Source organism: Cheilinus undulatus, linkage group 21, assembly GCF_018320785.1.
Source record: "Cheilinus undulatus linkage group 21, ASM1832078v1, whole genome shotgun sequence".
In the NCBI taxonomy this organism is placed as follows: Eukaryota; Metazoa; Chordata; class Actinopteri; order Labriformes; family Labridae; genus Cheilinus; species Cheilinus undulatus.
This window is the reverse complement of record NC_054885.1, coordinates 21,726-49,603: the sequence shown is the minus strand read 5'-3', so window position 1 is coordinate 49,603 and position 27,878 is coordinate 21,726. Positions and strand designations below refer to the sequence as shown.

General features: G+C 43.0%; 1 protein-coding gene across 1 annotated transcript; it reads right to left on the bottom strand.

The window, feature by feature from the left end:
• Nucleotides 1-805: 805 nt before the first annotated feature.
• Nucleotides 806-27,878, bottom strand: cdc27 (cell division cycle 27). The gene is made up of 20 exons (XM_041777705.1): nucleotides 27,717-27,878; nucleotides 24,316-24,391; nucleotides 21,906-22,053; nucleotides 21,689-21,814; nucleotides 18,726-18,823; nucleotides 18,489-18,634; nucleotides 16,030-16,250; nucleotides 15,752-15,851; nucleotides 14,299-14,408; nucleotides 13,846-13,945; nucleotides 12,778-12,958; nucleotides 12,447-12,619; nucleotides 9,851-10,003; nucleotides 4,625-4,705; nucleotides 4,175-4,302; nucleotides 3,975-4,092; nucleotides 3,772-3,900; nucleotides 2,657-2,731; nucleotides 2,426-2,555; nucleotides 806-1,149 (listed from the first exon to the last, which is right to left on the bottom strand). The coding sequence occupies exons 1-20, from the start codon at nucleotides 27,741-27,743 to the stop codon at nucleotides 1,058-1,060; spliced, it is 2,412 nt and encodes an 803-aa protein (XP_041633639.1). The 5' UTR covers nucleotides 27,744-27,878; the 3' UTR covers nucleotides 806-1,057.

The following is a 27,878-nucleotide window of genomic DNA, read 5'->3' as shown; positions in this document are numbered from 1 at the left end:
ATGTCCGTCCATCAGTTCATGACCTCAAGCTCAAGACCACTTGGGTTATGGAGCAGGACCAAAAACTAGATAAAGGTTCTGTAGTGGTCTAGTCAAAGTCTGGAGTTAGATCTGACTGAGAGGCTGTGGCATGACCTTTAACAGTCCATTCATGCTGAAAAACCCTCCAATGTGGCTGAATGAAAACTATTCTGCAGAGAAGAATGGGACAACATTCCTCCACAGTGATGAGAAAGACTCACTGACAGTTATCACAAACACCAAGGATGGAGCAACCAGGTATTAGGGTTAGGGGGAATGACACAGGACCCGATAGGTCTGGATGGATTAACCCTTCATAAACGAAATCATCATTGAAACCCTGACTTTAGAGTTCACTTCGGTTATCTTTGTCTAATATTAACATCAGTCTGATGGTCTGAAACCTCTTAGTGACAAAGATGCAGAAAAAAAGTGTTTATACTAAAGTTTACGTTTTATTATTATGGTGTGTTTAAAACTACACTCGCACTTCAATGAATACCAAATAGAGTACTTTAGTCCCTGATTATTTCTACTAAAGAAAATGCTTTAAAGGTTTATTCAATGGAAGCTACTGGGACAGAACCTTAACTGTGAGTTATTAATGCACCTATCAGGAACAGCTCTGAAATGTAAATTAACAAACCAGACCGGCAGGGAGAAGAAGGATCATCTCTAAATCTGTGGGGTCAGAAACAGGTCAGCTCTCCTGCACACCTGGACTCACCTGGTCATCTGCCCTGCTCTGATTGGCTGTTACACTCAGAAACCAATGACAGCAGTGGGCGGGGCTTACATGTTTTATTGTTTATTTCCATAACGATGATAAAAAGAACATAAAAAACAGCTGTGATGTCAGAGAGGCTGGGGGCGGGGCTTAAGGGCAGCAGCAGTCTGTTTCAGCCATCAGAGAACAGAAAAGGGTGGAGCAAAAACCAAAGATCTGAATGTTGCCTAGCAACAATACTCCTCCAAGTCTTCAGAGAGGGGAGGGGCTTGGTTCAAGCAAGGTGAGGGGTGAGACGGAAGGGCGGGGTTAAAGGACATCATCGCTTTCAGCAGTGTGGAGCTGCGTGTCGTCGGCGTCCGTCATGATGCTGCTGTCCTGACTGTCGTCCACCTCCGCCGCTGTTGGGGTGGGGGTTAGAGAGAGAGGTGGGGCAGGTTGGATGGATAGGTGGGGACAGAGAGAGAGAGTAGCAGTCAGAAAAAACATACCACGACGACCTGGCCGAAATATTCTATAATTCAATAAACGCTGTTGTCTGTTCTAGAGCTCAGAGATTTTCACTGATCTGAACCTGAACTCCACTGAACTGCACATATTTTCAAGCCCTACTTGATGACCTGCAGAGTGTCATCTGTGTTTAAACTCTGTTTCCCTCAAATTCCTTGTACTCCATCTGTGCAGTCGTGTATAAACCTACTATTCAGCCCCCCCTAACCAATGCTCACAAGCAGAAACGGTTGCAGTGGGCCCAGAAATACATGAAGACTCATTTTCAAACAGTCTTGTTGACTGATAAGAGCCGTGCAACCCTGGATGGTCCAGATGGAGGAGTAGTGGATGGTTGGTGGCCACCATGTCCCAACAAGGCTGTGATATCAGCAAGGAGGGGGCGGAGTCATGTTTTGGGCCAGAATCATGGGGAGAGAGCGGGTAGGCCCCTTCAGGGTGCCTCAGCAAAGGATATAGAGTTTCCGACTGACCACTTTCTTCCACGGTACAAAAAGAAGAACTATGCATTCTATAGCAAAATGATCTTCATGCATGACAATGCACCATCTCATGCTGCAAAGAATCCCTCTGTGTCATTGGCTGCTATGGGCATAAAAAGAGAGAAACTCATGGTGTGGCCCCCATCCTCCCCTGACCTTTAACCCTACTGAGAACCTTTGGAGCATCCTCAAGCTAAAGATCTATGAGGGTGGGAGGCAGTTCACATCAGAACAGCAGCTCTGGGAGGATATTCTGACATCCTGCAAAGGAATTCAAGCAGAAACTCTTCAAAAACTCACAAGTTCAATGGATGAAGAATAGTGAAGGAGATATCAGAGAAGGGCTCCTATGTTAACATGGATTGGCCTGTTAACATGTTTTTGATTTGCTGAGGACCGTCTCACCTTTATCCTATCAGAGTAACGTTATTAAATGGTCAGATGGCTGAGGACCGTCTCACCTTCGTCCTATCAGAGTAACGTTATTAAATGGTCAGATGGCTGAGGACCGTCTCACCTTCGTCCTATCAGAGTAACGTTATTAAATGGTCAGATGGCTGAGGACCGTCTCACCTTCGTCCTATCAGAGTAACGTTATTAAATGGTCAGATGGCTGAGGACCGTCTCACCTTCGTCCTATCAGAGTAACGTTATTAAATGGTCAGATGGCTGAGGACCGTCTCACCTTCGTCCTCAGGCAGGTATCTCTTATCGATGGCTTCTTTGATCTGGTTGTTTGCTCCTTTTGGGTCCAGGTCCATGGCCCAGCTGAAGTTCATCAGAGCCAAGTGAGTCTGGCCCAGCTTCTTATACACCTGAAAAAGTGTGTAAGTGTATAACAGGTGTATAACAGGTGAGAGCCACCAGAGGTCACAGAGGAACTATCAGGGGTGAAAGGTCAGCAGGTATAAGGTACCTTTCCTATGAGGAAGTAAACCAGGGACTCTTTGGGAACGATCTGCTTCAACTCCTCAAGCTCCTGCAAGGCAGCCTGGAAAAAAAAGAGGCGGAGACTAAGGGGTTACCATGGTGACATGGACAGATGCTTTTATGGTGACAGAGGGACAGTTTAGAGATCATCTTTGCACTACCCAATATTCCATTTTGTTTGTTGTGGTGTGATGTTACTGCCCATGTTTTCATTCATTATAATGATTGAGAACACAAATAGATCATTGCAACCACCATTTAAAAATAATTTCTGTAGCTAAAAATCCTCACTGTAACTGGTATCACATTGTTTCAACAACTAAAACCAGATTGTCACTATACCTAGAAAAACATTTCTATAACTAATATACCTTTACAACCAGAACAAATGAAAGCTTCTAACTTTAACTAATATAACATAAACACTGGAACTACATTTTCACTGTAACTAACACACCATTATCACTAAAGCACATATCATCTATACCTAATAAAACACTGTGACTACGATAGCTATGATTATCTCTGTATCTGAAATTACCCTAACACTATAGCTATGATTATCTCTGTATCTGAAATTACCCTAACACTATAGCTATGATTATCTCTGTATTTAGTATAACATTACAATAGCTAAGATTATTTAACTGATATGACATTGTATAACTATCACTATTTCTATAATGATTATTACATCATCACTGCAATTAAAATAGCATTGGAGCTAATAACATGCCTGTAAGTCATTAAAATTATCACTATGACTACTACATCATTTCCACTATGACTTTAGTAACCATATCATTAAAGGATATTATTTCAATGCCTAATGTAACACTATCACTTTCGCTTCAGTAACATCGTTTCAATGTCTTATCACTAGAATGAATATCATTATCTTATAACTAATAACACATTGTAACTAATTCAAGATAACTACAATAATACTTTTAATAACATGCTGTGTCTGTAATAGTTTTACCTAAGTTTAAAGAAAAGATAAATTAACCGCACACAGAGGTAGAGACAACAGCTACATGTAAGACTGACAACAGTCCACAGACCAGAGAGAGGATGGAGGGTGTACTGATGAGTACTCACCTTGTACTTGTCGTTGGCAAACAGGATGGACGCTCTGTGAAACTTGCAGAGTGGGTTTTTGGGGTCAATGCCGATCGCTCTGTTTAAGGTCTCTAAAGCTGCATCAGACTTCTTTAAGGCATGTTGAACCTAGATTAACAGAATGATTAGAAGATCAGGACCCAAGCAGAACGAGCAGTTCTGGATTAAAGACACCAGCTTACCACTCCAATGTGACATAGCAGCACAGAGCTCTGAGGGTTGATGCTCAAAGCTTTTTTAAAGTGGATTTCAGCCAAGTTGAACTTCTCCTGTTTGTAGTAGATCATCCCCAGACCGTACCTATGATCAGATCAATCAGTAATCAATCAGTCAATCAACAGAAACAGTGTTGCAGTATCTGTAATCAACCTAGGAAGCCTACCATGCGTTGTAGTGTCTGTTGTTGACTCTGATGGCGTTACGAAAGCAGGCAAGAGCTCGGTCTAACTCCTCGGTCAGCACAAACTCATGACCCAGCAACGTGTAGGCGTACGCAAAACCTGGGTCAACCTGAGGGAAACAGGGAAGGGTACCCGGTTAGAGACACAGGGGTCCCCGATAGAGACAGGAGTCCAGGATAGAAACACAGGGGTCCACGATAGACACAGGGGTCCAGGATGGAAACACAGGGGTCCCCGATAGAGACAGGAGTCCAGGATAGAAACACAGGGGTCCACAATAGACACAGGGGTCCAGGATAGAAACACAGGGGTCCACGATAGACACAGGGGTCCAGGATGGAAATACAGGGGTCCAGGATAGTCTGTTTATTAATTCAGCCTTCGTTTCCATGGTTACAGTAACCAACATTATCATGGTAACAGGAGCTCACCTGGATGGCTCTCTGGAAGAACTTGATGGCGATGTCATGCTCCCTCTGCAGACTGAAACAGTTTCCTGCTACACACCAGGCCTGCAGAGAGACAGGTGGTCAGAGTAAAGGTCCTTGCACACCAGAGATGATTTTTTCCTGCCAATAATTCACACAAAATATTTATTTTTTGAACCCGTAGCAAGTCACTGCAACCAGTAACGTAATATCCCCCGGCATAATTGCGGCAGATAATTTTTCAAACCGTGGCCAATTTTTTTCAAAGTCTCGCTACGATGAGCACACATCTGACCAATCAAAACACTCACTGCTGCTGAGTTTTTAGGCAGACAGAGGAGCAAAAAGATCCTCCTCTCCAACTTGATGTTTGTCCTCTCCTCATGTCTGTCTGTGGTTTCTGCCTCACGTAGTCTGGTAGAGAGGGGGACAGGCAGCAGGCAGCCCCTCACGTCCATGTGAATGTAAAAGCTCTACTCACACAGCTGGAGCTGTTTCTAAACTAACAGGACTTTAGTCCAATGAAATATTTCACAACAGTCTCCTCTGACCTCAGACACACGACCTGTAAATGCTCCAGTTCAATCAGCTCACTGACAATACTCCTCTGACCAGTCTGTGACACAAAGATGTGAGCCAATCGGTGCGCTCTGGGCGGAGTTAACTCCTCTCACAGAGACCCTCAGCTGTGCCTGTATTATTGTTATTAATAATATTTAACAAAGAATGAATGTAAAGTCCGTTCCTCCTCTGAGCAAATGTGGCAGCACAGTGAATAAAACAGTGAATGGACAGGGCATGGAGTGGAGGAGAGAGAGAAACCTCCTATATCATCCACTCCCATACGTATAACTGACAGTAAAAACGTATCGCAGACTATAACAGCGTGAATGTTTTCTAGAATGTATTAAATTTATTCGCAAAATCATGTCGAGCCTGATGGGCATAGAAAGAAGCGACAATTGCCAAAAATTTCCCTCTGAATTATTTGGATTTTCATGCCGTTTATTCGCGTCAGCCTAAATGTGTGAAAGCCTTCAGGCTGGCTGCAGCAGCTATCTGGCCTCGGGGTCTGACTGAACTAGTGTGGGAGTTCAGAGGATTACAATGTTTAAAATCAACAAAACCTACCTTGATTTCAGCGGACTAACGCATTTTTGAAAGAAGGTAAGATCTGAAAACCACCCAGTGTGTAGTCGCTCTTACTGTACTCAAAGTATTATAGTATATATTAGAGTTGCACCGAAATGAAAGTTCTTGGCCGAAACAGAAAACCAAAAATGAGGAAACCAAGGCCGAAAACTGAAAACCGAAACACCGAAAGACTTGCGCCATCACAACGTCGTGTTTCGGCGATAAAAGTCTTTCGGCCGAAAACCAAAAATACACTTTTGGGCCATTTTCGGCCGAAAATTTTCGGTGGCCGAATTTTCGGTGCATCCCTAGTATACATAAAGTCGTCTCATGTGTATCTGGTCTCAGATTATAAAGTCGTCTCATGTGTATCTGGTCTCAGATTATAAAGTCGTCTCATGTGTATCTGGTCTCAGATTATAAAGTCGTCTCATGTGTATCTGGTCTCAGATTATAAAGTCGTCTCATGTGTATCTGGTCTCAGATTATAAAGTCGTCTCATGTGTATCTGGTCTCAGATTATAAAGTCGTCTCATGTGTATCTGGTCTCAGATTATAAAGTCGTCTCACGTGTATCTGGTCTCAGATTATAAAGTTGTCTCACGTGTATCTGGTCTCAGATTATAAAGTCGTCTCACGTGTATCTGGTCTCAGATTATAAAGTCGTCTCACGTGTATCTGGTCTCAGATTATAAAGTCGTCTCACGTGTATCTGGTCTCAGATTATAAAGTCGTCTCACGTGTATCTGGTCTCAGATTATAAAGTCGTCTCACGTGTATCCGGTCTCAGATTATAAAGTCGTCTCACATGTATCTGGTCTCAGATTATAAAGTCGTCTCACATGTATCTGGTTTCAGATTATAAAGTCGTCTCACGTGTATCTGGTCTCAGATTATAAAGTTGTCTTACGTGTATCTGGTCTCAGATTATAAAGTCGTCTCACGTGTATCTGGTCTCAGATTATAAAGTCGTCTCACGTGTATGTGGTCTCAGATTAAAAAGTCGTCTCATGTGTATCTGGTCTCAGATTATAAAGTTGTCTCACGTGTATCTGGTCTCTGATTAAAAAGCTGTCTCATGTGTATCTGGTCTCAGATTATAAAGTCGTCTCATGTGTATCTGGTCTCAGATTATAAAGTCGTCTCACGTGTATCTGGTCTCAGATTATAAAGTCGTCTCATGTGTATCTGGTCTCAGATTATAAAGTCGTCTCATGTGTATCTGGTCTCAGATTATAAAGTCGTCTCGTGTGTATCTGGTCTCAGATTAAAAAGCTGTCTCATGTGTATCTGGTCTCAGATTATAAAGTCGTCTCACGTGTATCTGGTCTCAGATTATAAAGTCGTCTCATGTGTATCTGGTCTCAGACTAAAAAGTCGTCACATGTGTATCTGGTCTCAGATTATGAAGTCATCTCATGTGTATCTGGTCTCAGTTAAAAAGCTGTCTCATGTGTATCTGGTCTCAGATTATAAAGTCGTCTCACGTGTATCTGGTCTCAGATTATAAAGTCGTCTCATGTGTATCTGGTCTCAGATTATAAAGTCTTCTCACCTGTATCTGGTCTCAGATTATAAAGTCTTCTCACGTGTATCTGGTCTCAGATTATAAAGTCTTCTTACGTGTATCTGGTCTCAGATTATAGAGTCGTCTGACGTGTATCTGGTCTCAGATTATAAAGTCATCTCACGTGTATCTGGTCTCAGATTATAAAGTCGTCTCACGTGTATCTGGTCTCAGATTATAAAGTCGTCTCACGTGTATCTGGTCTCAGATTATAAAGTCGTCTCACGTGTATCTGGTCTCAGATTATAAAGTCGTCTCATGTGTATCTGGTCTCAGATTATAAAGTCGTCTCACGTGTATCTGGTCTCAGATTATAAAGTCATCTCACATGTATCTGGTCTCAGATTATAAAGTCTTCTCACCTGTATCTGGTCTCAGATTATAAAGTCGTCTCACATGTATCTGGTCTCAGATTATAAAGTCGTCTCATGTGTATCTGGTCTCAGATTATAAAGTCTTCTCACCTGTATCTGGTCTCAGATTATAAAGTCTTCTCACGTGTATCTGGTCTCAGATTATAAAGTTGTCTTACGTGTATCTGGTCTCAGATTATAGAGTCGTCTGACGTGTATCTGGTCTCAGATTATTAAATCGTCTCATGTGTATCTGGTCTCAGATTATAAAGTCGTCTCACGTGTATCTGGTCTCAGATTATAAAGTCGTCTCACATGTATCTGGTCTCAGATTAAAAAGTCGTCTCATGTGTATCTGGTCTCAGATTATAAAGTCATCTCACCTGTATCTGGTCTCAGATTATAAAGTCGTCTCATGTGTATCTGGTCTCAGATTATAAAGTCGTCTCATGTGTATCTGGTCTCAGATTATAAAGTCGTCTCATGTGTATCTGGTCTCAGATTATAAAGTCGTCTCATGTGTATCTGGTCTCAGATTATAAAGTCGTCTCACATGTATCTGGTCTCAGATTATAAAGTCGTCTCGTGTGTATCTGGTCTCAGATTAAAAAGCTGTCTCATGTGTATCTGGTCTCAGATTATAAAGTCGTCTCACGTGTATCTGGTCTCAGATTATAAAGTCGTCTCATGTGTATCTGGTCTCAGATTATAAAGTCGTCTCATGTGTATCTGGTCTCAGATTATAAAGTCTTCTCACCTGTATCTGGTCTCAGATTATAAAGTCTTCTCACGTGTATCTGGTCTCAGATTATAAAGTTGTCTTACGTGTATCTGGTCTCAGATTATAGAGTCGTCTGACGTGTATCTGGTCTCAGATTATAAAGTCGTCTCATGTGTATCTGGTCTCAGATTAAAAAGTCGTCTCATGTGTATCTGGTCTCAGATTATAAAGTCATCTCACGTGTATCTGGTCTCAGATTATAAAGTCGTCTCATGTGTATCTGGTCTCAGATTATAAAGTCGTCTCACGTGTATCTGGTCTCAGATTATAAAGTCGTCTCATGTGTATCTGGTCTCAGATTATAAAGTCGTCTCATGTGTATCTGGTCTCAGATTATAAAGTCGTCTCATGTGTATCTGGTCTCAGATTAAAAAGCTGTCTCATGTGTATCTGGTCTCAGATTATAAAGTCTTCTCACCTGTATCTGGTCTCAGATTATAAAGTCTTCTCACGTGTATCTGGTCTCAGATTATAAAGTTGTCTTATGTGTATCTGGTCTCAGATTATAAAGTCTTCTCACCTGTATCTGGTCTCAGATTATAAAGTCTTCTCACGTGTATCTGGTCTCAGATTTCAGAGTCGTCTGACGTGTATCTGGTCTCAGATTATAAAGTTGTCTTACGTGTATCTGGTCTCAGATTACAGAGTCGTCTGACGTGTATCTGGTCTCAGATTATAAAGTCTTCTCACGTGTATCTGGTCTCAGATTATAAAGTTGTCTTATGTGTATCTGGTCTCAGATTATAAAGTCTTCTCACCTGTATCTGGTCTCAGATTATAAAGTCTTCTCACGTGTATCTGGTCTCAGATTACAGAGTCGTCTGACGTGTATCTGGTCTCAGATTATAAAGTTGTCTTACGTGTATCTGGTCTCAGATTACAGAGTCGTCTGACGTGTATCTGGTCTCAGATTATAAAGTCTTCTCACGTGTATCTGGTCTCAGATTATAAAGTTGTCTTATGTGTATCTGGTCTCAGATTATAAAGTCTTCTCACCTGTATCTGGTCTCAGATTATAAAGTCTTCTCACGTGTATCTGGTCTCAGATTACAGAGTCGTCTGACGTGTATCTGGTCTCAGATTATAAAGTTGTTTTACGTGTATCTGGTCTCAGATTACAGAGTCGTCTGACGTGTATCTGGTCTCAGATTATAAAGTTGTTTTACGTGTATCTGGTCTCAGATTACAGAGTCGTCTGACGTGTATCTGGTCTCAGATTATAAAGTTGTTTTACGTGTATCTGGTCTCAGATTACAGAGTCGTCTGACGTGTATCTGGCCTTAGAGCTCATGTGTAAATGTGTCACATTGGCAGAGAGAAGCTGAATGCGGTCGTGCTGTGCTGAGCGGCAGACTGAGTCTTGGCTGACTGTGTTGAATAGTCGTAGTAGTTACCTCGGGACAGTTCTTGTCCATGTCAGTGAGGTCTTTGGACAGGGCAGAGAGGGCGACGTCTTTCTGTAGGTGCCACAGCGTCGTTGAATAAATTTCCATCCCTTCAACTCTGTATGACTCGATCCTGCGAACCTCGCTGAAGAGACGCTCTGCCTAAAACAAACAAACCAAAAAAACACATCACCATGACATCACAGTAAGACTCACAAGAACAAAAGCCTCGTAAGCTAGTTTTGTCAAACTCAGTGTCAGACTGTTAAAATGATGTGACCGAGTCAGTCATGTTCTCTTTGGTATGTTTCCACTGAACAGTCTGGATCGTTTTATGAAAGCTCCCCTCCAAAAGTATTGGAACGGTGGGCCCAATTCCCTTATTTTCCCTGCAGACTAAAAACATTGGTGTTTGACAAACAAAAAAAATGAATATGAGACAAGAGATCAACATGTCATCTTTTATTTCCAAGTATTTACATCTGGATCTGATGCACAACTTAGGAGATAGCTTTATTTGTAATGGGTGGTGATACCTTCACTCCTGTCCTCTCGAGGTTGTTGTTAATGTCACAGTTGTTTTACATCTTTTTTTAACAGCAATTGCAATGTTTCTGTCAACTGCTGCCGTTTTCCTTGGTTCTTTTTTTCCTTGGTTGTTTGTGACTGAGTACATCAGTGGCTTCTTTCTTTAGAGAGCGTAAATAACGATCATAAATATTGTTAACAGTGCTAGGCGCTAAAAGAAACATGCACACGAGGAATAAACAAACAAAAAAGATCATCCACTAGTGTATTGATTCTGGATGGTAGGGGAAACACCGAAAAACAACGGAGGGCTCCTGAGTGAGTAGGTGGACTACAACAACAATGGAGGGCTCCTGAGTGAGTAGGTGGACTACAACAACAATGGAGGGCTCCTAAATGAGTAGGTGGAAATTACATGACAGCGCCACCTATTGGCCTGCCACCAACTACTGACTTCTAGTAATTTTTGTGGATCCATGCTAACAGCAGGCTTTAATCACAGAATGTTGTCCCAATATGGAACTCTGTCTCAACCAAAATCCATTCTATGTTGAGAACAGTTTCCATGTCACCTTGGCCCTCATGGTACCCTGGACCAAGCGGCACTGTGGAGTCAACAATAAGGTGGACTCAGTGTGTTACCATGGACCAAGTGATACTGTGGACTCAGACTGTTACCATGGACCCAGCGGTACTGTGGACTCAGACTGTTACCAGTGACCCAGCAGTACTGTGGACTCAGACTGTTACCAGTGACCCAGTGGCACTGTGGACTCAGACTGTTACCAGTGACCCAGTGGCACTGTGGACTCAGACTGTTACCAGTGACCCAGCGGTACTGTGGACTCAGACTGTTACCATGGACCCAGCGGTACTGTGGACTCAGACTGTTACCATGGACCCAGCGGTACTGTGGACTCAGACTGTTACCATGGACCCAGCGGTACTGTGGACTCAGACTGTTACCATGGACCCAGTGGTACTGTGGACTGTGACTGTTACCAGTGACCCAGTGGTACTGTGGACTGTGACTGTTACCAGTGACCCAGCGGTACTGTGGACTCTGACTGTTACCAGTGACCCAGCGGTACTGTGGACTCAGACTGTTACCAGTGACCCAGCGGTACTGTGGACTCAGACTGTTACCAGTGACCCAGCGGTACTGTGGACTGTGACTGTTACCAGTTACCCAGTGGTACTGTGGACTGTGACTGTTACCAGTGACCCAGTGGTACTGTGGACTCTGACTGTTACCAGTGACCCAGCGGTACTGTGGACTCTGACTGTTACCAGTGACCCAGCGGTACTGTGGACTCTGACTGTTACCAGTGACCCAGTGGTACTGTGGACTCTGACTGTTACCAGTGACCCAGCGGTACTGTGGACTCTGATTGTTACCAGTGACCCAGCGGTACTGTGGACTCTGACTGTTACCAGTGACCCAGCGGCACTGTGGACTCTGACTGTTACCAGTGACCCAGTGGTACTGTGGACTCTGACTGTTACCAGTGACCCAGCGGTACTGTGGACTCTGATTGTTACCAGTGACCCAGCGGTACTGTGGACTCTGATTGTTACCAGTGACCCAGTGGTACTGTGGACTCAGACTGTTACCAGTGACCCAGCGGTACTGTGGACTCTGACTGTTACCAGTGACCCAGCGGTACTGTGGACTCTGACTGTTACCAGTGACCCAGTGGTACTGTGGACTCTGACTGTTACCAGTGACCCAGCGGTACTGTGGACTGTGACTGTTACCAGTGACCCAGCGGTACTGTGGACTCTGACTGTTACCAGTGACCCAGCGGTACTGTGGACTCTGACTGTTACCAGTGACCCAGTGGTACTGTGGACTCTGACTGTTACCAGTGACCCAGCGGTACTGTGGACTCTGATTGTTACCAGTGACCCAACGGTACTGTGGACTCTGATTGTTACCAGTGACCCAGTGGTACTGTGGACTCTGACTGTTACCAGTGACCCAGCGGTACTGTGGACTCTGACTGTTACCAGTGACCCAGCGGTACTGTGGACTCTGACTGTTACCAGTGACCCAGCGGTAACTGCAGCATCTTACCTGTGTGTACTCGGCCAGCTCAAAGTACGCCCTGCCGATGTGCGTGAGGACCCAGCCTGTGTTGTAGTGCTGCGGAGGGAGGGACGTCAGGATGTTGATGGCTTCTCTGCAGTTATAAGAGCACAGCGCTTGGTAACCACGGCCAAGTTCCCGTAGCAATGCCATCACACTGTCTGCACACAAACACAGAAGACAATCAACGTATCAATGGACTGGTTTCACCCATTACATCATTAAAACCACAGAGGATGGATCACAACAGGCTCAGGACCTGGTCCTGCAGTATCTCAGGGACTAGCTGTACCATCAGTGGGATTATTAATAGTATTACCAGCAGCAGCCCGTTGGTACTGGGGGATCCTGGTGTCCGGCAGACTCAGACTGGAGTCCAGTCTCAGGATGTCAAGGCTCTCGTTCAGGTTGCTGCTATTTGACGTCTTGGCTGATTTACATTTTGTTTTCCTGTTTGGGATCTTTGTTGGAAACTTCATCTTTAACTTTTTACTGTTCTCCTAAACAGACAGAAAGACATGAGTAGTTTTAGTATCAAAATAAATAAACCTGAACCAAGCAGCAAATAAAAAAAGTTGCAGTTCTGCTCATGTCCACTAGAGTCCGAGCAGAAGCAGCTGAAGTCCCATACACACCCATGTTTAAGCATTCATGTTTAAAGCAGTAATAAACATGTTTATAGTCTGGTTCAAAACCCATGTTGGTCAGAATAATGGAAGCACATGGTCAGAGGGTGATTTCCTTATAACTGCTTGCTCTGTTTGGGGGGTTGGGTTTGAAAAAAGGTACCAGTTCTGCATAATTCGGGGTGTGGATCATGTGACTACAAGCCAATGTATTACAGTGGGTCGGCCATGGAAAGCCATTCATGAAGCTCCTGCTGCAGTTTTAGTGTTTAAATTGATGCCAGTGAAAGTTCAGAACTCTTCAGCTATGGAATCAGCAGAGACTTGGAGACTTTTACCCATGATCCACCAACCGTCTTATTGCAAAGGTGACATCATCACAGAACCACGCTGAGGTCTCTGAGCTCTTCAGAACGACCCGTTTCGGAACACAGAGGTTTGAGACTGCGTGGACAGGTGAGGACTTCATACACCTGTGGGTCTGACTGGAACACCTGAGTCTAATAATTAACAGGTGAAGACAAATACTTTTGTCCACAAAGTGCACTAAAGCAGTGACAGAGTCTATAATACTACAGGTACTGCAGTTCAGTTAATAAAGGGTTAAATCCTAACCCTAATCCTCATTAATATGACAGGATGATATACTAATAGAGCATTACTGAACAGAGGAGCCTGCAGAAATGCTAAATGAATAAAGAATATGACTATGAGTGTAATCATGAAGAAGGACTATGGCAAGTGCAGTATTGCTGTAGTACCTTGGCAGTAGAGCTGGCACTTGTAAACAGTCTGGAGCTTCTTCTGGGCTGAACATTGGGAGGACCGGACATACTGGGACTGAGAACCTGAGGGGAACCACTGAGACAGACAGATGGATCATCATCAAGAGGCATATGGAAAGTTAGTTTTACATTACATTGATAACCCATCCAGATCTGGTTTTACTCCAGAATCAGTTGTTATCTCTGCCATAGCCTTTGAACTGGCTCTGGCACAGAATAAAAGAGTTCCAGTGTAGCACCAGTTCCTGTCTGGTCCAGAAGCAAGAGGGTTCATGTTGGGGTCTGTGGCTGGGACGAGACTGTACATATAACCAGGAAGAGTGCTGTTTGTACACAGCTCTTCAAATGAAAATCACCACTGCCTCTGACAGACAACAAATAAAGGCGACCTGGAGGAGGAACGGAGCCGTCATTTGTCGCTATAGTTACCTGGTGTGAGGAGCAGTGGTCTGTGATTGGTTGAAGGGGATGGGGAGGACGTCCCTGCTGTTTCCGCTCTGACTGAAGACGGACTTTGACTGGCTGATCCTGGAGACAGACTGAGAGAGACAGACGAGTGAGCAGAGAGCTAGGGCTGTGTGGTTGAACCCCTTTGTACTACAGGGATTATATCTGAGGGCATCCAGAACCAAGTAGAAATCCTGAAGGCTTTATGTGGACAAACCTCAGTGAAATCTGAGTACAGTACACATAGACTGATACTGAAGTGGTCCGGATATCTTCATCTGGACTGGACTGGTAATCGAGTGACTCGATTCAAAGTTTGTGGAGGCTTGGCTTAAATCAGTTATGTATCCATATTCTGTGGTGTAAGCTTGGACTGTGTTCTGCACAGTTGGTTATTTGTGTGGCAGAGTATTTGTTTTCACTGTTATTATAAAGTAATATGCAGTCAAGATTATCCTGCGCTGTGTGAAAATCCTGAAGAAGAGAAGGAAGAAGATGCATTCATGTTGACAGGCACTCGGCCTGCTGTGTTTATTACTCATCCACTGGCTGTGGAATAAAGGCAGGTACAGCTCTATGCAAACGTTGTGGTGATGTTTCATCGTAAAAAAAGGTTTAAATAAAGAAAAACAAAGTTTTCTATGGAGAGTGAAGAGCCTTTAGCGGGTGAAAGTACACAGATCTCCGAGATTAAGAGCAGCCTGCGTCGCTCGCTCCTACGAGACAGCGGTGAGTTTACGTCTGCAGGCTTCAGGAGGTTTTACAAACTTCACTGCTTGGCCTGACAGTTTCACAGCGGAGAGACTTCATGATTCAAGCCTCGTTCTGGTGCTTTCTCTCTCTCTCTTCCGTGTGTGTACGTCATACATTTAATTATGATTAATTTAAAACTCAGTGCCCACACATCATTGTTACAGCATATTTTTTTCTAAATTCTTTGGCACCCTGGAGCATTTGATGAGACGACATTTTGATGATTAGATGCCAGTCAAACATTATTGCCACCAACAGTAAGGTCAGAGTTCATCAGCCAGCATTCAACAGATCACAGAAGCAGCTTCACACCTGAAAACACGTTTCCAGGTCCAGATATAGTGTAAAAAAGCCACAGTGGATTTCCTGGGAGAGGATCCCTAAAGCCCAACTATGGCATAATCTAATGGAATTATTTGACTTTACTAAATATAAACTGCCATCAGAACTATTTCAGGTATTTTGTTTAAACAACCTTTACATAGCTTTTTATTTTTTTCTTCTCATAGGTAAGATCAATGCGCCAGCACAGGTGTGTTGTAGGGAAGGAGAGGGTGAAGGTATGCGAACATGCTCTTAGGATTCTATCAAACCTTGACTTCATACTGCTGGGATCTGAAGACCATCACCACATGATCAGAGTCCAGCATAAACCAGACCAGTGTTTATAAGGGGTCAGTACCTTCTTGTTTGGTGCTGTAGTCTGTGTTTCCATCGTCGCTGAATAGTTCTGTAGATATGTGGGGTCTCCTGGGCTGGGCTCCAGGGGCAGAATGCCAAAACTACAAACACAGAGATGATAATGCAAGGAGAAGGTAAAAGATCCCACAGCTTCATGTGATTAAAACAGCAGTGATGAAGACTGGGACAGGTTTGGTCATTGTTCTTCTTCTTAGAAGTCAACAGGAAGTCCTAGCCAATAAGCTTCAATCTAACACAGCTTTACCTGACTGAACTCACCTGGGCGTTAAAGGGCTAAGAGCAGCAGGTCCTCCCAGTAAACTCCGACCACTCTTAGGTTTATTCTGTTTAGCCAATAAGGAGCCAGCAGACGCCATGGAAACCGTGTTACCTAATAGAGAGCCGGTCTCCGGGGAGATGAGGGAGGAGTCGATGTAGGAAACCGACAAATCAGAAGTCAGCTTTCCATTAGAAGACTCTAAATTCAAACGGTTTAACTCCTGGAGGGAGGAGGGGTAAAAAAAAAAGAGCAAAAACATAATAATTATCATAAAATTACTTAAAAATCAGACAATATCATCCCCCTGATCTGATTTTAGTAATAATCTGACTGTTAGAGACAATCCTGTCAGCAATAATCTGACTGTAGAGATAATCCTGTCAGCAATAATCTGACTGTTAGAGATAATCCTGTCAGCAATAATCTGACTGTAGAGATAATCCTGTCAGCAATAATCTGACTGTAGAGATAATCCTGTCAGCAATAATCTGACTGTAGAGATAATCCTGTCAGCAATAATCTGACTGTAGAGATAATCCTGTCAGCAATAATCTGACTGTAGAGATAATCCTGTCAGCAATAATCTGACTGTTAGAGATAATCCTGTCAGCAATAACCTGACTGTAGAGATAATCCTCTGTTAGTAATAATCTGACTGTAGAGATAATCCTGTCAGTCATAATCTGACTGTAGAGATAATCCTGTCAGTAATAATCTGACTGTTACAGATAATCCTGTCAGTAATAATCTGACTGTTAGAGATAATCCTGTCAGCAATAATCTGACTGTAGAGATAATCCTGTCAGCAATAATCTGACTGTTAGAGATAATCCTGTCAGCAATAATCTGACTGTAGAGATAATCCTGTCAGCAATAATCTGACTGTAGAGATAATCCTCTGTTAGTAATAATCTGACTGTAGAGATAATCCTGTCAGTCATAATCTGACTGTAGAAATAATCCTGTCAGTAATAATCTGACTGTAGAGATAATCCTGTCAGTAATAATCTGACTGTTAGAGATAATCCTGTCAGCAATAATCTGACTGTAGAGATAATCCTGTCAGCAATAATCTGACTGTAGAGATAATCCTGTCAGTAATAATCTGACTGTTAGAGATAATCCTGTCAGCAATAATCTGACTGTAGAGATAATCCTGTCAGCAATAATCTGACTGCAGAGATAATCCTGTCAGTAATAATCTGTCTGTAGAGATAATCCTGTCAGTAATAATCTGACTGTAGAGATAATCCTGTCAGCAATAATCTGACTGTAGAGATAATCCTGTCAGTAATAATCTGACTGTAGAGATAATCCTGTCAGCAATAATCTGTCTGTAGAGATAATCCTGTCAGTAATAATCTGACTGTAGAGATAATCCTGTCAGCAATAATCTGACTGTAGAGATAATCCTGTCAGTAATAATCTGACTGTAGAGATAATCCTGTCAGCAATAATCTGACTGTAGAGATAATCCTGTCAGCAATAATCTGACTGTAGAGATAATCCTGTCAGTAATAATCTGACTGTAGAGATAATCCTGTCAGCAATAATCTGACTGTAGAGATAATCCTGTCAGCAATAATCTGACTGTTAGAGATAATCCTGTCAGCAATAACCTGACTGTTAGGGATAATCCTGTCAGCAATAATCTGACTGTAGAGATAATCCTGTCAGCAATAATCTGACTGTAGAGATAATCCTCTGTTAGTAATAATCTGACTGTAGAGATAATCCTGTCAGTCATAATCTGACTGTAGAGATAATCCTGTCAGTAATAATCTGACTGTTACAGATAATCCTGTCAGTAATAATCTGACTGTTAGAGATAATCCTGTCAGCAATAATCTGACTGTAGAGATAATCCTGTCAGCAATAATCTGACTGTTAGAGATAATCCTGTCAGCAATAATCTGACTGTAGAGATAATCCTGTCAGCAATAATCTGACTGTAGAGATAATCCTCTGTTAGTAATAATCTGACTGTAGAGATAATCCTGTCAGTCATAATCTGACTGTAGAAATAATCCTGTCAGTAATAATCTGACTGTAGAGATAATCCTGTCAGTAATAATCTGACTGTTAGAGATAATCCTGTCAGCAATAATCTGACTGTAGAGATAATCCTGTCAGCAATAATCTGACTGTAGAGATAATCCTGTCAGTAATAATCTGACTGTTAGAGATAATCCTGTCAGCAATAATCTGACTGTAGAGATAATCCTGTCAGCAATAATCTGACTGCAGAGATAATCCTGTCAGTAATAATCTGTCTGTAGAGATAATCCTGTCAGTAATAATCTGACTGTAGAGATAATCCTGTCAGCAATAATCTGACTGTAGAGATAATCCTGTCAGTAATAATCTGACTGTAGAGATAATCCTATTTTAGTAATAATCTGATAGATTATTGTAATGGTGACTGCAGAAATAATCAGAAGTCATTAAGAGTACGTACTAATGTGTCCTGTGGCGTCTCCATCAGGGCGGTGTCTAGGCGATGTGAAGGGTTTTGTGCTGGACTAACAGATGGAGGGGGCGGGGCTATAGAGGAGTTCTGTAGAGAGGACAACCTGAAGACCTGATCTGGATCTGGTTTTTCTCCTGGAATAAATAAACCACAGAAACACTGATCACATGATGATACCGATGATGGATTATCATATATGACTTAATTGGTCTGAGTGGGCGTTACCTAGGTGACAGAGGTTCTGGAAAGGCGACCACAGGAACGGATTGAGAGTTAAACTTTTCTGGAAACACTCAGCTCCCTTAGCAACACGATCTGTCTTACTGCTCGGGGGGGGGGGGGGAGACAGATAAACAGAGTCATGCTGAGGTCTCACAAGACGTCACTCACCTTATTCTGAGCTCCCATGATGCCTTGGCTGATTTCTGGGTGTACCTTTACTCTCTGAATGAAGAACTCTGAGTTTCCACAGTAACAAACACTATTCCTAACTATTATTAGAGTCCTTCAGAAATTAAATGTGTGAAACAGGATGATGGGATTATTTCTCTGCTGTCTTCTATCCAGGGATGAGAGGGCAAAAAGACAACATGAATTCAGAATAAAACCAGGAGATTAGCTGCATTTAAAAGCTCTGTTTCAGGATTTACTAGTGCAGAGCAACTCATGGATATCCATCCCCCATAATCATGAAATAGAGATCATTAAGGTTAATGATTAGGGTACTATGTGGAGTTGAACTGATACGTCACATCTAGGGATGGAAATCAAATCCCATAAAGATCAATATTTTTCAAAAACCTGAATATCAATAACATTTTAGCTTCCTGATACTTCTAGGGAGTCTCAGTCATTTCAGGAAATCACTACTGTGAAAAACAGGGGAACATCAGCTTTGTGTTAAACTAAAACGTGGGAACTGCCCTTTAACTGTTGGTGTAAAGATACAAAGTAAAGCTGTACTGGATGAAGCATTCAGCTGCTACAGAACAGTTTTAATCCTGACCCTCTCAGGTTACACCCAAGTGTCTTTTGTACAGTTAGTAATGAATGTTTAGAAATCTGGGGCGGGTTCAGTAGAATAAAGTTCATTACAGAGATGGTTTTATGGTGTTTTTGTCAAGTGTTATAGAGGACAAGATTTCTTTTGCCCATAAACACCCAAATTAGATGATTTTTGGCACATTTCACGCCTCTTTTCTATCCAAATACTGTGTGGTAATAATGATCATAACATATTTCATCAGGTGTGCTGATTAGAACAGCTTCATTACAAAAAGGCAGAATGATGTTTTAGTCAGGGTCCACCAGTTAAAATCAAGGAGGGCTGCATGAATTTAAAGGGATACTTTAACATTCTGGCAAATTTGCCCATTGCCATAATCCCTATAGTCTTACTAATAAGTTTGTTACCTTTAGTTGTCCGTGCAAGCTATTTTTAGATTGGCGCTGCCGAGTTCGGAGCTGCTGTGCCAACTCAATGGAGACAGACGGTATTTTTGGCTTTCCCTCATCAAACTCATCAAATAAACAATCCAACAACTCGAAAACGCTCTCGTGGACAAGTTGTGACCTGCACATTCACCACGCTATGAAATAATAACGTATAATTATGTAACATTACCACACATGAAGCAAATACTTGGAACTACTTTCCGAGTAAACCACTGGGCGGCGTGACACAGTGCGGCAGTGCTGTAGTTACTTGGTAGTTCCAGCTTTGCATTTAGCTTTAAAACATCTCCATCTCGTAATGTTCCATGATTATCTCATAGCGTGGTGAATGTGCAGGTCACAACTTGTCCACGTTTTTGAGTTGTTGGATTGTGTATTTGATGAGTTTGATGAGGGAAAGCCAAAAATACCGTCTGTCTCCATTGAGTTGGCACAGCAGCTCCGAACTCGGCAGCGCCGATCTAAAAATAGCTTGCACGGACAACTAAAGGTAACAAACCTATTAGTAAGACTATAGGGATTATGGAAATGGGTGAATTTGCCAAAATGTTAAAGTATCCCTTTAAGTGGCTAACTAAGTAGACCAGATGTTGGACAGCTGGACCAGAGTTTAGAACAGAACAGGGTATATTTAAACAAAGCAAGCACTAAAAATTTCAGAGGGCTCTGAGGGTCCCCCAGGAAAATCTGAAAATCCAACCATGAATTCTGGAAAAAATCTATACAACACTTCATGGAGGAAATTCAGTTAGAAATGCAGAATTATTGATTATTAATAAAAAAAAGAAGACTATTTCCTTTACCAGTGTCATAGCTTGAATTTATAATTTGTAATATTTTAAAATGGTTCATATCAATCATAGCACAGAGGTACAGTGCTGAACAAATGTAGGGTAGACCACCCTAACCCTAACCAAAGTCAGGTTTCTGCCACAGCTGCCCTAAATTAACTGCACTGGTAATTACCAAAATCATTTTTATGTTTCTGCAATGGTTAATAAAACAATATGTAGAAGCTCTTTAACCCAAATGATATTTTTAAATAGAATTAAAAATAGAATAGAAGAATAGAAAAATAGAATTTTAAATAGAATTACTATTGTTATCCATGAATTTTCAAATTTACTGATTTACAAAAAAACTGAAAAAATAGTAAAGCACATTACTATTTCTTGATTAATATGTCAAATTATAGTTATTTACTGTCATTCCTGAACAGAAAATTGAGTTTTAGTGGTTGAATGTTATGCTTGATTCATTTCTGACTTCTCAGAGAAGCCCAGTGAGCCGGCTCAAATTTGGGTGAATTCAGTTTGAAATTCCTCATTCCTGTTCAAAATGGTAAAACGTGGAGAGCTGACTGAATATGAAAGAGTCCGCATTAAAGCACTTCATGATGCTGGATGGTCTCTGAGACAGATATGACAGGTGGTCTGATACATTTGTTAAGCTCTGTATGTTAACTGCTTTAACACCTAAAAACAGAGGCTATCTGAAGATAACCTGAGATAAAGAAAAATTTAAATGATCTACAGATTTCACCTAAATAAGACATTAACTTGTTGATGTTAGACAGAAAGACTTTAAGTTCTAAAGCTGCATTCCACCTGTCTGTGAGGTTGAACACATTTATTCTTCTTTTCCTCTCTGAGCCCCGTCTAATCTGACACCGTGACTACAACTATAATGGCGTCTGATCCCACCGTCAGCCAATAAGGTGGAAGGACTCTAACCAGTAAATGTGCCCCAATAATGACAGCGTGAAGGAGGCGGAGTCTCCAAACTCTGTGATGATGTCATCCTGACTCTTCTGTTTGTTCAACACTCCACCAATCAGGACCTGTTCTCCTTCTGCCAGCCTGAAAAACCAAGACCACAGTCAGGACTCAAAACCAGAATTCATGTGAGCATGGGGACAGACCCACATCTCTGCTGGGGGAGTGCCCTTACTTGCTGAGCTCCACGCAGCATTTGGCCAGCAGGAAGCGGACTTGTGGCGTCGAGCAGCTGTGAGCCTTCAGCAGCCGGTAGGCTTTGTAGGGCTTCCCCGAGCGGTAATAACAGGTGGCCAACAGGTAGAGGGCTTCCTCTGACCTCACTGAGAGAGAGACAGGTGATACTCAGACACAGGTAAACATCACTGACAGAGGGACAGGTGATACTCAGACACAGGTAAACATCACTGACAGAGGGACAGGTGATACTTAGACACAGGTAAACATCACTGACAGAGGGACAGGTGATACTCAGACACAGGTAAACATCACTGACAGAGGGACAGGTGATACTCAGACACAGGTAAACATCACTGACAGAGGGACAGGTGATACTCAGACACAGGTAAACATCACTGACAGAGGGACAGGTGATACTTAGGTAAACATCACTGACAGAGGGACAGGTGATACTCAGACACAGGTAAACATCACTGACAGAGGGACAGGTGATACTTAGGTAAACATCACTGACAGAGGGACAGGTGATACTCAGACACAGGTAAACATCACTGACAGAGGGACAGGTGATACTCAGACACAGGTAAACATCACTGACAGAGGGACAGGTGATACTCAGACACAGGTAAACATCACTGACAGAGGGACAGGTGATACTTAGGTAAACATCACTGACAGAGGGACAGGTGATACTCAGACACAGGTAAACATCACTGACAGAGGGACAAGTGATACTCAGACACAGGTAAACATCACTGACAGAGGGACAGGTGATACTTAGACACAGGTAAACATCACTGACAGAGGGACAGGTGATACTCAGACACAGGTAAACATCACTGACAGAGGGACAGGTGATACTCAGACACAGGTAAACATCACTGACAGAGGGACAAGTGATACTCAGACACAGGTAAACATCACTGACAGAGGGACAGGTGATACTTAGACACAGGTAAACATCACTGACAGAGGGACAGGTGATACTTAGACACAGGTAAACATCACTGACAGAGGGACAGGTGATACTTAGACACAGGTAAACATCACTGACAGAGGGACAGGTGATACTTAGACACAGGTAAACATCACTGACAGAGGGACAGGTGATACTTAGACACAGGTAAACATCACTGACAGAGGGACAGGTGATACTTAGACACAGGTAAACATCACTGACAGAGGGACAGGTGATACTTAGACACAGGTAAACATCACTGACAGAGGGACAGGTGATACTTAGACACAGGTAAACATCACTGACAGAGGGACAGGTGATACTTAGACACAGGTAAACATCACTGACAGAGGGACAGGTGATACTCAGACACAGGTAAACATCACTGACAGAGGGACAGGTGATACTTAGACACAGGTAAACATCACTGACAGAGGGACAGGTGATACTTAGGTAAACATCACTGACAGAGGGACAGGTGATACTTAGACACAGGTAAACATCACTGACAGAGGGACAGGCGATACTTAGACACAGGTAAACATCACTGACAGAGGGACAGGCGATACTTAGACACAGGTAAACATCACTGACAGAGGGACAGGTGATACTTAGGTAAACATCACTGACAGAGGGACAGGTGATACTTAGGTAAACATCACTGACAGAGGGACAGGTGATACTTAGGTAAACATCACTGACAGAGGGACAGGTGATACTTAGGTAAACATCACTGACAGAGGGACAGGTGATACTTAGGTAAACATCACTGACAGAGGGACAGGTGATACTTAGACACAGGTAAACATCACTGACAGAGAGACAGGTGATACTTAGACACAGGTAAACATCACTGACAGAGGGACAGGTGATACTTAGACACAGGTAAACATCACTGACAGAGGGACAGGTGATACTTAGACACAGGTAAACATCACTGACAGAGGGACAGGTGATACTCAGACACAGGTAAACATCACTGACAGAGGGACAGGTGATATTTAGACAGCGAAACATCACTGACAGAGGGACAGGTGATATTCAGACACAGGTAAACGTCACTACTGAGACTTATTCTGAGTTGTCTTAAAGAATTTCACAGAAGTTGGATCAGCCTATGATCTGTTTTTTCTTCCTTTGTTTTGAGCATGATTCTGAATCCAGTCCTTCATGGGTTAATGATTTTGGTTTCCACTGAACATTCTGTTATTTTGTTCTAAACACATCCAACAATGTAATGACCGAAGATTTTCAACTGAAACATTTCATTCATGGAGATCTGGGATGCATTTTGTGTTAGTGTACATCTCATGATCCTAATTTTGTCCGGTAGGGGTAAGGGTTAGGTTTAGGGTGGGGTTAGGGTTAGCCCTACCCTAAACCTAACCCCATCACACATTATTACCAATCTAAGCACTAACCTAGATCCATTCCAGATGGTTCTTACCTTCAGCGTAAAGTCTCTCAGCAAGAAAAACGGCGTCCAGGTAGGCATAGTGGTTCAGTGCCTGCCACACTGCAGCCTGCACAAGGGGCGATCGAGAGAACGAGAGACAGGGACAGAGGTTGAATTAGAGACTGACGTCCCAGTACAAACTCAAATGATCATCTGATCTTTGTCTAGTTACCTGATACATTTTTCACCGTTTCTTTAGAAAAGACATCCAACCACAGAATCATTTTGTCTCCTATTGAACCATGAAGACTGGTCAGACCTAGTTCTACAGCTGACTCCTACCCAGACTAAAATCTCCTCACAGGTTCAGTACATCTGTATGAAAGACCGCCTGCATCTATCCTCTAACACTCCTCAACCTCAACACAGATTCATCCACAGTCCGGGTCAGCTCCAGGTCTCTGCCTGGTCATCCACAGTCTGGGTCTGCTCCAGGTCTCTCTGCCTGGTCATCCACAGTCTGGGTCTGCTCCAGGTCTCTCTGCCTGGTCATCCACAGTCTGGGTCTGCTCCAGGTTAATAAATGTGTAAATATCGGACTCCAGCAAAAGTCCAATATTGTGCATTCCTAATAAAAAAAAAAAAATCTGTATCTAATGTTTTTTTTCAACAACCATCACCTGGTCAGTGATCAAACCTTTACCTTATCTAGGTAAAGATCTGCGGTGTAGTCTCTGTCTAGTATAGATCTGCAGTGTAGTCTCTGTCTAGTCTAGATCTGCGGTGTGGTCTCTGTCTAGACTAGATCTGCAGTGTAGACTCTGTCTAGTCTAGATCTGCGGTGTGGTCTCTGTCTAGTCTAGATCTGCGGTGTAGACTCTGTCTAGTCTAGATCTGCGGTGTGGTCTCTGTCTAGTCTAGATCTGCGGTGTGGTCTCTGTCTAGTCTAGATCTGCGGTGTAGACTCTGTCTAGTCTAGATCTGCGGTGTGGACTCTGTCTAGTCTAGATCTGCGGTGTGGACTCTGTCTAGTCTAGATCTGCGGTGTGGACTCTGTCTAGTCTAGATCTGCGGTGTGGACTCTGTCTAGTCTAGATCTGCGGTGTGGACTCTGTCTAGTCTAGATCTGCGGTGTGGACTCTGTCTAGTCTAGATCTGCGGTGTGGACTCTGTCTAGTCTAGATCTGCGGTGTGGACTCTGTCTAGTCTAGATCTGCGGTGTGGACTCTGTCTAGTCTAGATCTGCGGTGTGGACTCTGTCTAGTCTAGATCTGCGGTGTGGACTCTGTCTAGTCTAGATCTGCGGTGTGGACTCTGTCTAGTCTAGATCTGCGGTGTGGACTCTGTCTAGTCTAGATCTGCGGTGTGGACTCTGTCTAGTCTAGATCTGCGGTGTGGACTCTGTCTAGTCTAGATCTGCGGTGTGGTCTCTGTCTAGTCTAGATCTGCGGTGTGGACTCTGTCTAGTCTAGATCTGCGGTGTGGTCTCTGTCTAGTCTAGATCTGCGGTGTGGTCTCTGTCTAGTCTAGATCTGCGGTGTGGTCTCTGTCTAGTCTAGATCTGCGGTGTAGACTCTGTCTAGTCTAGATCTGCGGTGTGGACTCTGTCTAGTCTAGATCTGCGGTGTGGACTCTGTCTAGTCTAGATCTGCGGTGTGGACTCTGTCTAGTCTAGATCTGCGGTGTGGACTCTGTCTAGTCTAGATCTGCGGTGTGGACTCTGTCTAGTCTAGATCTGCAGGTGTGGACTCTGTCTAGTCTAGATCTGCGGTGTAGACTCTGTCTAGTCTAGATTATTGTGGACTCTGTCTAGTCTAGATCTGCGGTGTGGACTCTGTCTAGTCTAGATCTGCGGTGTGGACTCTGTCTAGTCTAGATCTGCGGTGTGGACTCTGTCTAGTCTAGATCTGCGGTGTGGACTCTGTCTAGTCTAGATCTGCGGTGTGGACTCTGTCTAGTCTAGATCTGCGGTGTAGACTCTGTCTAGTCTAGATCTGCGGTGTAGTCTCTACAACTTCAAAATATCCAAGATGCCTTCGGACTCTCCTGGAGGGTTCAGGTCCCCTTACCATAGTCTCCAAAAATCCTGTGGGAAACCCTGCATGACAGGGCCTGACCCAGAGCTTTAGCCTTCAGTATAGTCATCACTAAATTATAAATTATAATAATTATTATAATAATTATAATTTCATTTATCAGACTACTAGTTTATCAGCTCAGAGAAAGTACAGACATGACAGGGCCTGACCCAGAGCTTTAGCCTTCACTACTACCATTATTATCGGTGTTATTATCGTTGCTGTTACAGTGATCAGTGTAATTATTAGTTCATTATTCAGGCTAACTGGCTCTCATGGCTGCTAACCGGCTGATGGCTAACACTGTTAGCATGCTAAGTTAGCTCTGGCAGTTAACGCTGTTCACAACCACAGTAATAAAGTTATTGGTTAACTTTGGCGTCTATGCTCCTCCTGTTCTCAGCCCTAACTGAACCCAGTTTGATAAAGTCTTCAGGTTTATCTGATAAACTTTAGTGGGAATTTTGGTAGCTGAAGCAGGTCAGCTAGTCGTTAGCTTCAGTGTTAGCCTGTTAGCATTAGCGTCAACACAGAGCTCCGTTTAGACTGGGGTTAGTTTGAATATCTGCTCCTCACAGCAGAAACAGGCGGGTTTAAACTACACTCTACAGCTAAATAATATCCACTAATGTCTAAAATCTGTTTAAATTCAAGCATAGCTGGTTTACATCAGGATAAATGTAACTGTAGTCATTCAGACTGAACCTGATCTCAGAAACATCAGACTAAACCAGAAATAACCGCTGGATTATTCATCTAAATTAAGATTTTATATCTATCTAATCCCAACCGTAGTCTCTGACAGGACTGTGCTGGTCTAAACATGGGGTCTAGACCATCTTTAATCACTGTTAGCCCCGGGTTTTCAGACTAAAACCTGATCTCAGAAAGATCAGACTCCTAGGGTAAATAAAGGGTAGATTATTCATCTAGATTATTCTATCCATCTAATCTGAGCCGAATCCTCTATCGGGACTGTGGCAGTCTTAAAATGTGGTCTGGATCATGTTTCTTCGGTGTTTTTTTTATTATTCACCGATTTAAATCTCAATCTGACAGATTTAAACGGAGTCCGGTCCGACCTCTCGGAGTCTACCCTCAGGACTAAAACTGGGATTATTATATTGATTACATTTAATAACAAAGTACTAAACCACTGGATAAACCGGAGCCCTGTGTCTTTATTACAAACCAACCCTAATAAACCCTTACACCCCCCGGTTCTTCCAGCGGCGGGCTTCGGGGCCTGTGGCGGGGTAAGAGCTCTTAGACCGCGGACTGAACCAGCCGCTGAGGCCGAGACGGAACACCATGCCCGGCGTTCACAAATACTCGATACCCGGTGGTGACAACGATCAGAAGAGGTGAGTTTACCTGGACAGGTTCCTGCAGCACCGTCATCCCGCTTCCTCTCTCCGGTTAGAAGCTCCTATCGTCGGTTTCCCAGTTTTCTCTGCTTCACTTCAGTCTGCAGGAGGAGCAGCGGCCCAACATTTGAACACACCGACCGTTAACACCCGAAACACACCGAGGACA